Below are 15512 nucleotides of genomic sequence, written 5' to 3' on the forward strand. Positions count from 1 at the left end.
ACTTATTTTGCTCAGCATAACACCCTCCAGTTCCATCCACGTCGTTGCAAATGGCAAGATCTCATTCCTTTTGATGGCTGCATAATATTCCATTGTATATATATACCACATCTTCTTTATCCATTCATCTGTCGATGTACATCTTGGCTCTTCCCATAGTTTGGCTATTGTGGACATTGCTACTATAAACATTGGGGTGCATGTACCCCTTCGGATCCCTACATTTGTATCTTTGGGGTAAATACCCAGTAGTGCAGTTGCTGGGTCGTAGGGTAGCTCTATTTTCAACTTTTTTAGAAACCTCCATACTGTTTTCCAGAGTGGTTGCACCAGCTTGCATTCCCACCAACAGTGTAGGAGGGTTCTCCTTTCTGGGGGAAGTGATTTCTACCTCCCAGGCCCTCACCTGCCTGCCTGCCTCCAATGGGGCTGGGCTTGGGTACCAGGCCACCCTGCCCCTCCCATCCTCATCCCTTCCCGGGCCCTCTGCTCCCACACTGGTGGTCCTCCATCTGTTTTGGTCCTGCTGTTGCTGTTCAGTGGTTTTGGGCCTGCTGCCCAGACCCGCTGTGCCTACCTTCCACTGTGTTCTTTCCTTCTGCTTCCCGTTGGCCTTCATTTCCATAAGCTTCAATGATTCTTTAAGGGCCAGCCTGAAATCTCACATTCCAGAGATCTGTGGGGCTCGATCCCAGGGCCCTGGGACCATGACCTGAGCCGAAGGCAGACGCTTAACCGACTGAGCCACCTAGGGACGGACTGGGGGACAGAGGCTGGACCATGGGGAAGGTGTTGCTGTAGACGAGGCTAAAGATGACAGAGACTCGACTTTCTTAAAGTCGAGTTTTTTGGGTATCTGTTGCTTTGAAAAGGGAAAAACAGTGTTTTGCAATTTCCTTTTAATCATCACTGAGTAGTAGCAAGGGCGTGTCTCTCTTTCATGCGCTGTGTGGAATATTTACTCCCTCAGTGCTTGTATTATTTCACGGCACCGATGAAGCATGTTGTATTCTCTTTCCTGTTTGTGGCTTGTGCCTTTTGAACACTATGTTATCATTCCTGGTCCAGCTGGGTTTTCCTTTTTCTGTTCCTATCACAAAATACCCCAAAGGCCGACGGTATCACTTACAGAATCCAAAACAGCTGGTGGCCGGGTCCTGCCTCGCACTTTGTGGCTTGGGCTTGTCTTCTCTTCAGGAATAAGTGGTTAGTTTCTTCCTACTTTTTTTTTTCTTTTCTTCTCTGAATGGGGGAAAGTGTCCAGTGTGGAGGCAGTTCTTTCACTTGAAGAATCCATCCATTCCAGCTCTGTGGCTTGTTAACTGAGTGGTCTGCACAGGCTGGGGTGCGGGAGACAGAGGACAGCCGATTCTTTCCTAGTGTCTGTTTTGATTACAGTATAAAAGTTTGGCAAACTTTGGTTATGAGTCTTCTTGCTCTTTCACTGGGTATTGAATTTTCTGGTCTGTGGGAAAGGATAGCAAACAGTTTGTTGCCCTAATGCCTTACAATATGATCAAACACACATTGGATGCAATAAGAGATTGCATCCAAGTGATCCTCTGTAGAAAACTTCTGTTTATCATTTAAGAGCAAACTAATATACTTAATTTCTGATGACACAGCAGGAATATAAAACTTTAGGCTGGGCCTAGGAAAACATGAATAGTACAAAAGCAAAAGAGACTTCCACAATGAGTCACTGACCTGAAGCCATCATTGGGTGATATTTCTTGGTTTTGAGAGTACTCTGGTGGCAAATATCTGATAGATGCTTTATTCTCTCCATTCCACCTTAGGCTCACCTTGGCCCCAGTCAGGCAGCACGTCTTTACGGAAGCTGCTGTATGCCCGGATGTTCGGCATGAGAGACAGGCAGAAAACAAACAATACAGAGCCTCTGATTTCAGTGAGGGTAATAGACAGTGATCATTCAACTCATATATCCTTTCAGGTCCTGACACTTTTCACACATGAAAAGTGCTATGAAAATGGTAAAATAGGGAGATGGGGGGGTGCAGCTGAGGGGAACTCTCAAAGCTCTGATGAGGTGACAGAATGCAGAGCCACGGGATGAGAATGGGGGGCATCCATGTGACTGGGGAAACCACCCCAGACAGCAGGGGAATGAGGAGAGAAGGCGCTTGGGGGCCGCAGTGTGCGAAGCAAGAACATTCTAGCAGCTGAGGTAGAAGTTGGTGGGGATGAGCCCCTTTGGAGTGGTGCTGGGTCAGGGACGGACTGGGGGACAGAGGCTGGACCATGGGGAAGGTGTTGCTGTAGACGAGGCTAAAGATGACAGTGGCTCAGGTCAGGGTTCGAGCAGTAGAGATTGTGGTGCAATCCATTCATTCTACATGTGAATTAATGGTGTGCGCACCAGGCACCAAGTACTGCTTCAGGCCCTGGGGGCATCTTTGTGGGGGAGATTGACAGTAATTCTCCCTCCTCCTGGAGCCGACACTGCAGGGGGAGAGACCAGAGGGAAAGACCCCGGGCTGAGAAGAGGGCCAGAGGAGGGCAGACATGCACTGGGAGGGAAGTGAACGGGCCGGTTGGGGAACAGTGACCTGAAGAAGTGGGGCGTCAGCTCCCCCAGGGGAGCTCCCCACAGGCTTGGAAGCTGGAGCCAAGAGGACTCTTTTTTCAGCTTTTCTGAGATATTATTAGCGTTTATGTATTTAAGTTTAAGGTGTACAATGTGATGATTAGATACATGTATGCTTTGCAAAATGATTACCACAATAAAGTTCGTTAACACCTCCATCCTCTTACATCAGTATAATTTGTGTGTGTGTGGAGATAACATTTAAGATCTACTACTCTAACAACTTCCAAGAATACCGTATTGTCAATTCTAGTCACCACGCTGTGCCTTAGATCCCTAGATCTTATTTATCTTCGAGCTAAGAGTTTGTACCCTTTGACCAACACCTCCCCATTTCCCCCACCTCCCAGCCCCTGACAACTACCATTCTAACTCATCTTTCTATGCATTTGGCTTTTTTCAATTCTACGTGTAAGTGAGAACATAAAGCGTGTTCCTCTCTGTCTGACACTGCGGTTAGCACAAGGCCCAAGACGACTGGGTATGTGCAGTGTAAGGGGAGACGACAATCAGGAATGACCCTTTGATTTTCGACACGTGCAATTCAGAGAATGGGAGGGTCACCGACCAAGCGCAGGAGGTGGATTTTGTGGGGGGAAGAGAGTGAGTTATAGACACCTAAATGGAGATGTTGAGTAGGCAGACGGATGTGCAACTCTAGAGCTGCCAATGACATGCGTTTGACAATCATCCAGGGTATGGGTGGCACTTGTCCACATGAGAGGACCGAGAGGGGGAGGCTGAGGCCAGAGGTCAGCATTTAGAGGTCAGGTAGGAGAAGAGGGACAAGTGGGTGTGTGGAATCAGAGAGGCCTCGAGAAGGAGGCAATGTCAAGTGGCTGAAAGGGTCAAGTCACATGAGGACAGGGACTGGTCATTGGCTTGGATAATGTTATCAGGGGCTTTGCAAAGAGTGGTTCGGTATCATGATTGGGGCAGAAGCGTCATTGGAGTGGTTTGGAGGTAACCAGTTGGTGAGGATGCCAAGAGCTGGGACTATCCAGAAACCATGTGTCAAGTTTTACTGTGAAGGATGGCTTGACTTCTCCAAATCTGCTTTCTCACCTTCAAAGTGGCGATGATATTACGTAGTGTGAGGTACTATTGAAAGCATCACATGAGGTGAAACAAAATGAAACAAAGCTTCCTTCACAGCCTTTGTCCGGCATGGAATGTTCTCAGAGCTTCTTAAGAGTGCCGGTTTCTTCCATTCTCTTCTCTGTTGTAGAGGCTTCATTTTCTTACCAGTAAAAGAAGGGAATTGGACCAAATGAGGTTTCAGGTTTTAGGTTCTCAAGCCTGGCCCGCTCCTCAGCTCTTGGGTTCCCCGGACCCCATCCCCTGCCTGCCATTCTCTGTCCATTTCTTGTCGATGGCTCTAAGCCCTGCTGGACCTTTCTCCCCTTTTTCCTACCTGCTCCACTTTGATTCTGTCTTATATTGTCTTATATACCAGAATATTCCTCCAAAAAAGGCCTCCCTTGGACTTCTCTCGCACTCAAGAGTCTTGAGAGGGGGCTTATTCCTGAGATGAAAGTTTCCTTCCCCACCTGTGACCTTTTATGACTTGGACTCTACCAAACTCATTTCCTCTGCTCTTCTCTACATCCCTGGCCATCAGCATTGCTGTCCCTCGAATATATCTTGTTCTCCCTTTCCTCTGGCCTCTGGAATGTTAATACCCAGTTTTATTTTTTTTAATGATATTTATTTATTTATTTATTTGAGACAGAGTGTAAGAGAGAGCACGAGAGGGGGGAGGGTTGGAAGGAGAAGCAGACTTCCTGCTGAGCAGGGAGCCCGATGCGGGGCTTGATCCCAGGACCCAGGGATCATGACCTGAGCTGAAGGCAGATGCTTAACCAACTGAGCCACCCAGGGGCCCCTTAATACCCAAGTTTTAAATCCCACCCATCTTACAGGAGCCAGGGCACGCGTAGAGCTTTCCTGGGCGCTGCAATAGAAAGGACCTTCTCTCTGCAGGAATCTCCAAGGCTACCCCCTGTCTGTCCTGCTTAGTTCCATTCACATCTAGAGTGGATTTTCAGTGTGCACTGACCACCTTCTGCCTCATACGGAGATTGTTTGTCATGGGTCTTAGCTCCTGGCCTTCACCATGAGCCTCTTCAGAGGGCAGACCTGGCGTCTTTGCATCTCTTACAGCATCATACATGTTGCGTGCTCCAGAAATTAATGAATTACATCAATCAGAAAACTTGACTCTGAGAAGTTTTAATGGAAGGCTTGAGATTATTAAATCGTAAGAAAGGATATTAACCAAGGTTTGTGTCTGTGGACATGTCTAGTATTTTAAAAAATAAAATTTCCAGTATTGAGCCTGTTGTATCAAAAGCTCTTCAAATCTGCAGATGCCTTGGTCCAGCAATTCTACTTCTAGAGATTTATCCCAAGAAAATAGTCTTGGATATTTGCCGAGAATGTTCACTGGAGTGGTGTTTATGATGTGAAAAACTAAATATCCAACGATAGGGGACTGGTTTAAAAAAATAAAAGAACTAGGGGCGCCTGGGTGGTTCAGTCGTTGAGCGTCTGACTCTTGGTTTCGGCTCAGGTCATGATCTCTGGGTCATGGGATCGAGCCCCGCGTTGGACTCTGCACTAAGTGCGGAGTCAGCCGGAGATGATCTCCCTCCCCTTCTCCCTCTGCTCCTCCTCCTGCTCATGCTCTCTCTCCCTCTCTCAAATAAAAAAAATTAAAAAAAAAAATAAGAGAACTCATGGTGGATATTCGTACCCTAGAATTACGATCTCCTTAAAGTGGTAACATAGAAGGACATTTATTGACTTGGTAAAATATTTATATTAAGTGCAGGAAGATATTCTTGTCTGACTTCCTTTACCTTAATTAAATTACTTCTAGAGAAAGGATCAGTGGTACAGACACTGTTAATAGTGATTATCTTATTTATTTATTTTATTATTATTATTTTTTATTTGCGAGAGAGAGAATGAGAGACAGCACGAGAGGGAGGAGGGTCAGAGGGAGAAGCAGACTCCCTGCCGAGCAGGGAGCCTGATGTGGGACTCGATCCCGGGACTCCAGGATCATGACCTGAGCCGAAGGCAGTCGCTTAACCAACTGAGCCACCCAGGTGCCCCAATAGTGATTATCTTTGGATGCTGAGATATTGATTATTTTTACTGTCTTTTTTTGCTATCTTTTACCGAACCTTTCTATAGGAAGCTTGTTTTCTTAATAAAATATTTTATCGAAGTTGAGATGGCATACCTCTTTTATTCATAGAAATCACACATTCTTGTCTTTCTGTTAAATTAGGCTTTGTATCTATATTCATACCGTTTTAGGGAAGAACACAAGGCCACCTGGCCCGTGTCAGATGGTAGCGAGAAACGTGAGAACTTGCTTCTTTGGGTCTCTACTTTGTAAGTCACGGTGACTGTTCTCCAGTGTAGACGTTATTGCTTGGTGTCCTTGAGGCTGGATGCAGTAGTAAGTTGTTGTGTCTTGGCTGCTGAGCTGTTGGTTCAGACTTGGGCACCGGGGCTGTGCAGGAGGCATGGGGAGTTTGCATCCTGGCAGCTGTGGAGCCTTGACTGTGTAACCTTGACTCCGTCCGTGCTCCTGTGTGACCCTGGGCTCTAAGCTGTGGTTTACACATAAGTAGGATGGGGATGACATCTCCTGTGGTCACTGAGTGTGTTTCACGATGTCTGGCCCAGTGTGGACACTTCGTGAATGGCACCTGACAGCCTAGATACCTAACGTTAGTCTGCAGCGAAGAACGGAGTCTTCTTTCCTTCATCATAATACTATAGGTGTCCTGAAAACTGGCCATATTGTGGGTTGGGAAATAGTTCTAAAAACGATTTCCTTGTAACTCAGACATGTCCCGCCCTTGCCCTCTTGTCTCCCCTCAGTCTGTGGGCCGGGCATCGACATCCGCAACGACTATCAGCAGCTGAAGCGTCTGGAGAACTGCACGGTGATCGAGGGCTACCTCCACATCCTGCTCATCTCCAAGGCAGAGGACTACCGCAGCTACCGCTTCCCCAAGCTCACGGTCATCACCGAGTACCTGCTGCTGTTCCGCGTGGCCGGCCTCGAGAGCCTCGGGGACCTCTTCCCGAACCTCACGGTCATCCGCGGCTGGAAGCTCTTCTACAACTACGCCCTGGTCATCTTTGAGATGACCAATCTCAAGGATATTGGGCTTTACAATCTGAGGAACATTACTCGGGGGGCCATCAGGATTGAGAAGAATGCTGACCTCTGTTACCTCTCCACGGTGGACTGGTCCCTGATCCTGGATGCCGTGTCCAATAACTACATCGTGGGCAACAAACCCCCAAAGGAATGCGGGGACCTGTGTCCGGGGACAATGGAGGAGAAGCCCTTGTGCGAGAAGACAACCATCAACAATGAGTACAACTATCGTTGCTGGACTACAAACCGTTGCCAGAAAAGTAAGGATGACGCTGTTGGGGCTTCCTTCTGCTGCTCTTTCCCCTCCTGCTCTCCCTCGCCCCCCCTCCTCTTCCGAACGCGCGCTTCCGCTGGGGGTTCTGCTGGGAGGGTGTGGTTGTGTTGCGCTGAGGGTGAGGCCACCCGCGGGCTGCAGCGGGGGTCTTGGTTGGCTTCCTTTTGCATCCGGGGAACTCAGGGAATGCAGGACTGAGGCGTGGCTGCCATCAAGAGCCTCCACGTCGTGTCCTAGAAATAATCCACCACCTCTCTGGGTCAGGAGTTTGCTGCCCTTGAGCTTTGGATTCTGATGAGAAAGCTGACCTGGTGTGCTTTGGAGGTGCCTCAGTCCCAGCAGTCAGGGGCTGCTTACGTATCGACTCGTTCATCCTTTGCGGGAAAAGATGTTTTTCTGGTATGGTGGGACTTCCTTAATATGAACCTACTTGGAATACGGTTGCATTAAGGGAAAGTCAAAATTCGATCACATGCTGTGAAAGTGGGGACTTTGCACCCCATCCTTGGTCCCCAGGGATGGTCATGATGCTTAGGTGTGCCGGTTTATGATGGAGCACCTCGCCAAGGTGGGAGAGACCTGGCGGGGTTTCCAGGAATCCCCGAATCAGGCTGTACTTGCAAGTAGCTATGTAGTGGGTGCACTTTTACACCCGGGCTTCCATTTCCTTTTTTTCTACCTTTTTCCTCCAAAGAGTTGTCCAGATCTCCTGAAATCGCCTAGTGAAAGAATTTTGAAATGTGTTCACTGCTCTCCAGGGTCCGGGATGATGTTTTGAAGCTGCTTATTTATCGGCAACAGGCTTATTTTTCTCTTGAGTATAACCAAACTCTTGAATTATTGTGATCAATTACCTGGAGACCGAGGTTGTTTGGTATTAAAAGGCAAGCCTGGGCCTTTGCCGTGTTGCTTTCAGCAACATTTAGGTATGTCGGCCAGGAAGGTTCTTCTCCCTGGTTTAGAAGTCAGTGTGGTAGCTATAAATAGCTATTATTTAATGGTTGGCCCAGTTAAAGACCCAAGGAGCTCATGTATTCTAGCTAGTCATGAAGAGCCAAGGAATCCCAAATTGGTAGGCTTGCCTAAACCATGAAGTGTATAAAATAAACAAATCAAAGGCCAGACCCCACAGGTAGCTGTTCTTTCTGTCCAACCAGGGTGGAAGCCGGGAAAAGGATGGTTTCTTTGACCCAGCACACACTTTTATGCTATCATTCCACGGGTGTGTCCGTGAATATTTGATTAATAGGGGAAGGGGTCTCCTCGTTGGCTGTAACCAGGATGTTGGATGTCCAAGAACGCCCTCAGGCCTCTCGAAGAGTCCCTGTTGGCTCGGGTTGGAGGAAGGTGCTGTACTAAAGTCCCATTTGTGATTGATTAAAACTGTACCGTATCATTAGGTTACCCACTGGTTTTGAGAAAACAACAAAAATACCTTTTTTAAGTAGTCTTGACATTTTAAAATTTTATTTTAAAAGAAAATGGCGTCATCGGGGAGGCATTGTGTGTAGTGGGAAGGAAGATGTTGGATGCGGTATTAAGTGGCCTGGGTGACCTTGGACCAGCCAGTCCTTCTGGGCCGGAGTTGGGCACCTTTAGAATGTTCCTTTGGGCAGTCCCATATCATTCCTTAGTGGCAACCAAACGTGTGCACAAAACGCTTTGGAAACTCATAAGCTCTATACAAAAGGGAGGTGTTATTTAAAATGTCATTAGGTGGCCACTTGTTCAGTGATTCAGATGATATTTACTTTGGCCTCACTGTGGATTTTTGGCTGTTTCTGACCAGCTGGTTGTTGAAGAAGCCGGGAGCAGGGGAGAGACCTGGGTTCTGAGTCCAGGTCTGGTAGCTGCGACCAGGAATGAGCAAGTAATTTAAATTGCCTGGCCCTCTGTTTCTTCATCTGGGAGAGATCCTGCCTTTCTCAGAGGGCTCTTGGAGTATTAAAAAAAAAAAAAAAAAAGGAAAAACACCAGAAGAAACAGGAAAAAAAAGGAAAAAAACCCAGAAGAAAGGGTTATTAGAAACTGGGCCTTGGTGCTGGTATGGCTGATGCGGACAGGCCTGTTGGCTGGACACCTGCTTCCCCAAGGCCACACCCTGCAGCCTTCTCCCCTGCCAGTTGTCTCAGCCCTGCTGACGTTTTTCTGAGATTTTACAAGGGAGTATTTATTGAAAATTACGAACAGCATTCAAGGAAACTGTCGTCCCTTCATCTCGGAGTTTCAGGAAAACTCCAGCATGGGCAGGTTTCTTAGAGATTTTCCCATTGAATTGGAACTCTCCCTTTACATCGAGTCCCTTTAGACTTGAGCTGGCTGGTGTGGCAGCCACTAGCCACATGTGGCTTACTGCATGCTTGAACTGTGGTCTGGTGCAAATTGAGGTTCGCTTTAAGTGCAAAATACACTGGATTTCAAAGAAGTAGTAGGAGGGGAGAAGAAATAAGGTATCTCCTTAATAGTTCGTATATTGACTCTGTCTTGAAATGATAATTATTTGGACCTACTAGGTTAAGTAAACTGTTATTAAATTAATTTCACCTGTTTTTTTTTTTTAAGTTTTTTTTTTTTTTTTTTATTTGACAGAGCACAAGTAGGCCGAGCGGCAGGCAGAGGGAGAGGGAGACTCAGGCTCCCCACTGAGCAAGGAGCCCGATGTGGGACTAGATCCCAGGACCCTGGGATCATGACCTGAGCAGAAGGCAGCCGCTTAACTGACTGAGCCACCCATGCGCCCCTCACCTGTTTCTTTTTTTTCATGCGGCTACTAGAGCATTTGAAATTACAGGTGGGGCTCACATTCTCTTTAGAGTACTCCCCCTATGGCCATGCATTCTCCTCCCCATTATGTCTCTCTCTGAGCACTGCAGTACTGTGATGTTCCTATCCCTCTCCAGCAGGATGCTGATGAACTGTTCAAGGAGCCAGGTGAAGGGCACATGAGCATTAAGGTGGCCATTTAAAATGATGAAGTGTGGAAGAATCCCATTCAGTTGTTCTTCACAGGGCTGCCTACGGAAGGAGGGAGAGCATCTGGAGAGCTACGTCAGATCAAGGGTGTGTGTGAAATTTTTGACATAACGGAGAAACACTCAATTATGGAGTGCCGCTATGCAGTTTTTACTTGACGCTCTCCCTTAAACTCCTTCTTTTCTATCATGACTGTGTGGTGGCGCAGCTTCATAGACCCATTAAGGAAATGATGACTTTATGGGTTCCCTGTACACTTCGTATTTCTCTGTTGTCTTATGACTTGGAGGGATGGTTTTGTTTATTTATTTAAATTAGAGAGCATGAGCAGGGCAGAGGGGCAGAGGGAGAGGGAGGAGCAGATTCCCTCCTGAGCAAGGACCCCAATGCGGGGCTCTATCCCAGGACCCCGGAATCATGATCCGAGCTGAAGGCAGACGCTTCACCGACTGAGCCACCCAGGCGCCCCTGGAGGGGTGGTTTTATTGAGGCTTGAGTTAACTCCTAAAAAGTGACTGACCCTTAAAAAAGTTGTGTACAGCATTTTCCTTGCAGTAAAAATGTAACCGGTATCCCTGACATTCGGCGCTGGTGAGCCCTCCTCCCCTGCCCGCGGCTAGCCCTTCTCTCCCTGTCCCTACAGCTGTTTCTTCGCTGGCTCCTTTTCCTTGGTTGAGTCTTTGATACCTGGCGGTCTCCAGTCTTCCATCCTAGGCCCCCTTTCACTGTCCTTGTTCTCCCAGGATGTCCCTTCTGGTGCTTCCGCATCCTTCTGTCTGCACCTGGCCTGCAAATATCATCTCCAACCTGGACCTCTTTGTGAGCCCCAGACCCACAAATCCATTCCTGTGCACACAACCGTGCGCGTCTCAGTGTCTGCTGGGCTTCTCTGTCTCCTCACTTGTACCCGTTGTTTTTCTTGTGTCCCCCTCCCCCGCCCCTGCAGGGGCAGCATTCCTGTGCTTCCCGCTCCCATGTCAGAGACTTAGGGGTCCTCTGGATGCTTCCTCCTCCAATTGAACGACAAGCCCTTTCTGTCCCAAATGTTTCTCAAATCTGCTATCCCCTGCTGTCCTTTCAGTGACATGGCCTCTCTCCAGCCTCCTCGCACCTGTGCCTGGGCCCAGTGAGCTCCCTAACCTACACTCTGACCGATAGCGACCCCACCCCCCAAATCCTGTAGTAGGAGCCCATGAGCTGTCATGAAACTGGGCCATGCCCCCGACAAGCTACCTCCCTGCCTTCTGCCTGCAGTATCCTTGGCCCGTGATGGTGCTTCTGGGCTGCCCAGCTGGCCGCCCCCACCGGCAGACTCCGTGTCTGTTGGCGGAGGACTTTGGGACTCTGCAGACTCCGGTGGGCCGTTTCTCGCCGCAGAGAAACCTGGCAGCGGCCCTTTCTGCACCGCCGAGTAAATTCTGGGCGTGCTCTCCGAGTCTTGGAGAGCATGGCTGTCACCCCAGGGGCAAGTGCGGCACCTGCTTTGTGAAAGATTTATGGTCAGGAAGATCTCTTTCCCCCCTTGAGCAGAGATCAGTGTGTAATGACAGTCCTTGGCAAGCCAAAAGATTCAAGGCTTGTGAAATGCGGATGTTTCTTGTGTAATCTTCCCGGTCGGTCCTTGCTACCCAGGAGCGCTGTCACCAAAACCGTCTCCAGCTCTTCACTGGCAGGGAGGGTCAGCCATGGCCGGCAGTGGCTCCTTTCTCTCCTGCCCTTGTCAGAGTGATTCAAGGCCGAAGATGGTGGAGAAATACGGGGATCATTTTAAAAGTTGAGCTGTGGCCTGTAGCACTGTTCGTTACTTTTTTCAGCAGTTACATGCTGAAGGCCAACCTGTACAGGGAGGGAACGGGGGTGGATCCTCTGGCAGGACTTGTGGTTCTCTTCCTGCCCAGTGAATTGCCTAAGTGGTGTCTGGGGTTCGCTTGCCATTGGGGCTTTCTGGTACTTGGTTGCAGATCTAGAGATCTCCCCCGTCCCCACAAACCAAAAAAAGAAAAAAAAAATCTAAAACTTACTACTAAACTTAGTGTCTCCAAGTACTTCTTAACCCAACAGCTTGGGATCTACTCGAATCACTTTACTGCCCGTGGGAAGGCCTGGTCTTTGCCAGGAAATGCGTGAAGGTGGCAAGCCTGGCTGTGTTGGAAACAGGCTTTGCTGGTGGTACAGTCTCATTTCAATTAAAAGGGCATTGACTGGGAACAGCGGTCCCGGAGTCTGTTGCATTTCCCACTGCCTTCCAAATGAGAAACCAGGAAAAGAGCAGATTGGAGCCTTTGCGTGAGGAGGCAGTAAGTGGCTCCCTTTATTGACAAAAGGAAAACATTTCGTGGCCACCTCACTGATGAGATTGGGGACTTCAGGTGAAGGCAGGTAGCATAAAAAAAGACAATTCTACCTTTTTTTTTTTTTTTTTTTAAATCCCCCTCACAGGTTCTCCTGTTCCTGTTTATCAGATCCTTCTCACAGTGGAATGGTTCCCCTTCTTCATTTTCTTAGAGATTTCTTCCTCATTTTCTTTGAGATTGGTACATCTGGCCTGCCAGGGACAGGTGGGGGGCTTGTTTAAGTGTTTGTAAATCACCTGCTGGATCGGGGTGAGGTGAGGGGCACAGTGTCTCTGAGACCTCATGCATGTGATATGCATTATTTCTTCTTAATTCCTCCTCCCGCCTTCAAGTTTTAAGCTTCCAGGGAGGGGTATTTCTTGCTGTGAAATGCTGTGTGATCGGCCGCCAGGTTTTTGCACACTACGGCCCTCCAGACTGCCCCAGGTGGATGAGGAGAGGGACCTGCATTTCCAGCTGGAGCCGGGACAGCCGTATGGACCGTGGACGAGAAGGCAATCCGTTGAGCGGGTTCTGGTGTTGTGTTGTCGGTAGGAGCTTGTCTCGATTCCCCTGGAAGGCCCCTGCTCTGGTCAGCTGCTCCCAGTGTGGGGGTGATCTTTATTTAGAAGGGGGTCACATGCCCCTGGGCCTCATTTCTATGCCTTTTATAGTCAAGCATGGAGATCACATTCTGTTCTCCCTGACTGTCGACCCTTGTTACCAAGATGGTGAAGCCGTTTGTGTCCATGGCTCTCTGGAACCCCTCCTAGCCCATCCCCCCGTCTCTTAGTTCTTGGGCCTGGTTCCTGAAAGGCTTTGCTCTTGGCTAATTGTCCCCTGATCAAGGTGTCGCTCTCCTGGGCTCCCTTCAGAAGTTTTTTGTTTTGTTTTGTTTTAAATAAGGATCTCATCTTTGAGAGTAAAAGGCTTTCAGAATAACTCTCCTAGGGTGATTTTTGCAATTCTAGGTATTTGGAAATATCTGGAGTCCCTTCAGATCTTACCAATTGGGCCTACTTTTAAGACTGTCCTGATTTCTTCCTATTCCTAAAATGTCTCTTTTGTTATATTAATATTTCTGTCTTGCTTTTTCTCGTGTTTATGGCAGTGTGACATTCTTGATTAGAGTGGGGATGACGTGGATTGTGTGGGCCCGTGGCTAACCTTGTCCTAGATTGCATTGCTCAACTCAAGTGCACAGGGTGGTTCAAAAGTTAGGTTTGGCTCATGGTGAAGCGGGAAGCCATGAATTGGGAACATACCTCCTTCTAGTCTACAGTGTGACTCCTGGGACTCAGGCTGAAGGAAGCGGGGTCTCCGAGCACCATCCTATGATGGAATGCTCCCCTGACCGGGAGCAAAGGAGAGGCAGCCACAGTGTTCCAGGAATGCTGGTAGCAGGAGATGCAATCTTTCTGACTGTGACACACAGGATATTAAACAGAGCAGGCATCTGTTTATCACTGTGCATAACTTGGGAATCTGGGTTGAAGCAATTTAGAAACCTTCCATGTGGAAGAAGGAGCCCCTGGTCAAAATCCAAAATCTAGACCATTCTGGGTTCTATTCTGTATCTGGCCTGTCTTCTCAGTCTTTGGAAACATAGCTCCCCGCGGAGCCCCGTAACCGTGTGAACTGCGCTGTGGGAATAGGCACGGGAGCCGAGCAGGTCCCAGAGCTTGGTGGAGACGGTTGTCATCTCAGGCCAGGGAGTGATGAGGGCTTCTGGCAGGAGGCGTGGCCCTCCAGGGAAGAGTGTGCTCCTGCAGTATCCGCTTGGCCACTGTTCTGCAGTATTTAGGATGTCATGGGGCTGGCTAGGACTCACTCCTGAGATTTCGAGGGTATCCACCCTTGACAATAGTGTGGATTCCCTGGAGACCACAGCTCCCGTCACATGCCTGCCACCTCTGTTTGACTCGTCTTCAAGCACGTTTAGGTGGCCCTACACCTGTGATTTCCCCCTGTGGACCATTGTGGCATATTAACAATGATATTTGCAAGAAAATGTAATTTTGTACAAAACGGGATCTATTTATTTTATTTTAAAGATATTTATTTATTTGTGTGTGTGTGAGAGAGAGAACACAAACACGGGGAGCTGTAGGCAGAGGGAGAAGCAGGCTGCCCGCTGAGCAAGGAGCCCGATGTGGGACTCAATCCCAGTACCCCAGGATCATGACCTGAGCTGAAGGCAGAAGCTTAACTGACTGAGCCACCTAGGCTTCCCTACACAAACACACACACACCCACCCACCCACCCACCATGTTCCTGTATGGACAAGTGGTATCATATGGCAAAGGTTTAAGAATAGTCAGTGAATTGAGAGGACCCCATTCATCAGCCTCATGTGTTCCCAGGTGCTGGAAGGGGGCCACCAGACCTCTTCTTCCATCTGTGAAACAGGGATGGGCAGGTACAGAACTTGTAAAGTCCCAGACAGACTGCCTAGCTGGTAGTAGGTTTTTGGGAAATGATAGCCATTGCTAGTCCTTTAAAAGTTAAAGTATCTCGGAGCTGCCGTGGGAGACCATCTAGAATTCCGAGCCTTAAACTGGACTGACCATGATTGTTTACTGCCATATCTTAAATGGTCTTTCTCTATTGCTTTTTCTAAATTACAAAAATTCAATTATCATAAATAGCATGGCATAGTGTAGGAGTGGTTCTTGCTAATTTAATCCAAATTGTTCAAATTCTTGTGTCTGTCCAGATAAGCTGTATCTTTAAAGAACATCCAGTGAGGTACGTATGTCTACATCAGGATGCCAGTGGGGTCTCTGTAGTTACACATAAACTCTATTTATTTGGTTATCAAACCCCATGAATTGATTCTGCTTGCAAGCTTGGTGTTGGGAAGAATTTAAGAAATATCAACAATAAGATTCTTGTTTGATACTAACATTAAATATTATCTTTTTTTAAATGTGTTTTTTTGCAGAGAGCAGTAAAGTGGTTATACAGTGGGCGCAGTTTTTGGTAAAGATAACAAGGATGTACATTTTTATTTGTGACAACTGCCGGTCTCACATAGTAAAGGTAGCCAACCATCTGCTCCAGGCTGGAGCATGTGCCTGTTTATTCTCTTCTTTGGATAATGCTAGCGGGTGTGTGTGTGTGTGTGTGTGTGTGTG

General features: G+C 48.0%; 1 protein-coding gene across 4 annotated transcripts in view; it reads left to right on the forward strand.

Annotated features, from left to right (window-relative positions):
* The window catches only part of IGF1R (insulin like growth factor 1 receptor), a 257133-nt gene that overhangs the window by 51149 nt on the left and 190472 nt on the right, over positions 1 to 15512 (forward strand). For all 4 annotated transcript variants that reach the window (XM_081831580.1, XM_081831581.1, XM_081831584.1 and 1 more), the window contains exon 2: positions 6509 to 7054. In XM_081831580.1, the coding sequence (XP_081687706.1) occupies positions 6509 to 7054 (546 nt within the window). The remainder of the gene's footprint in view (positions 1 to 6508; positions 7055 to 15512) is intronic.

This window comes from Leptonychotes weddellii, chromosome 9, assembly GCF_054177405.1.
Source record: "Leptonychotes weddellii isolate Sample4059 chromosome 9, ASM5417740v2, whole genome shotgun sequence".
Taxonomy (NCBI): Eukaryota; Metazoa; Chordata; class Mammalia; order Carnivora; family Phocidae; genus Leptonychotes; species Leptonychotes weddellii.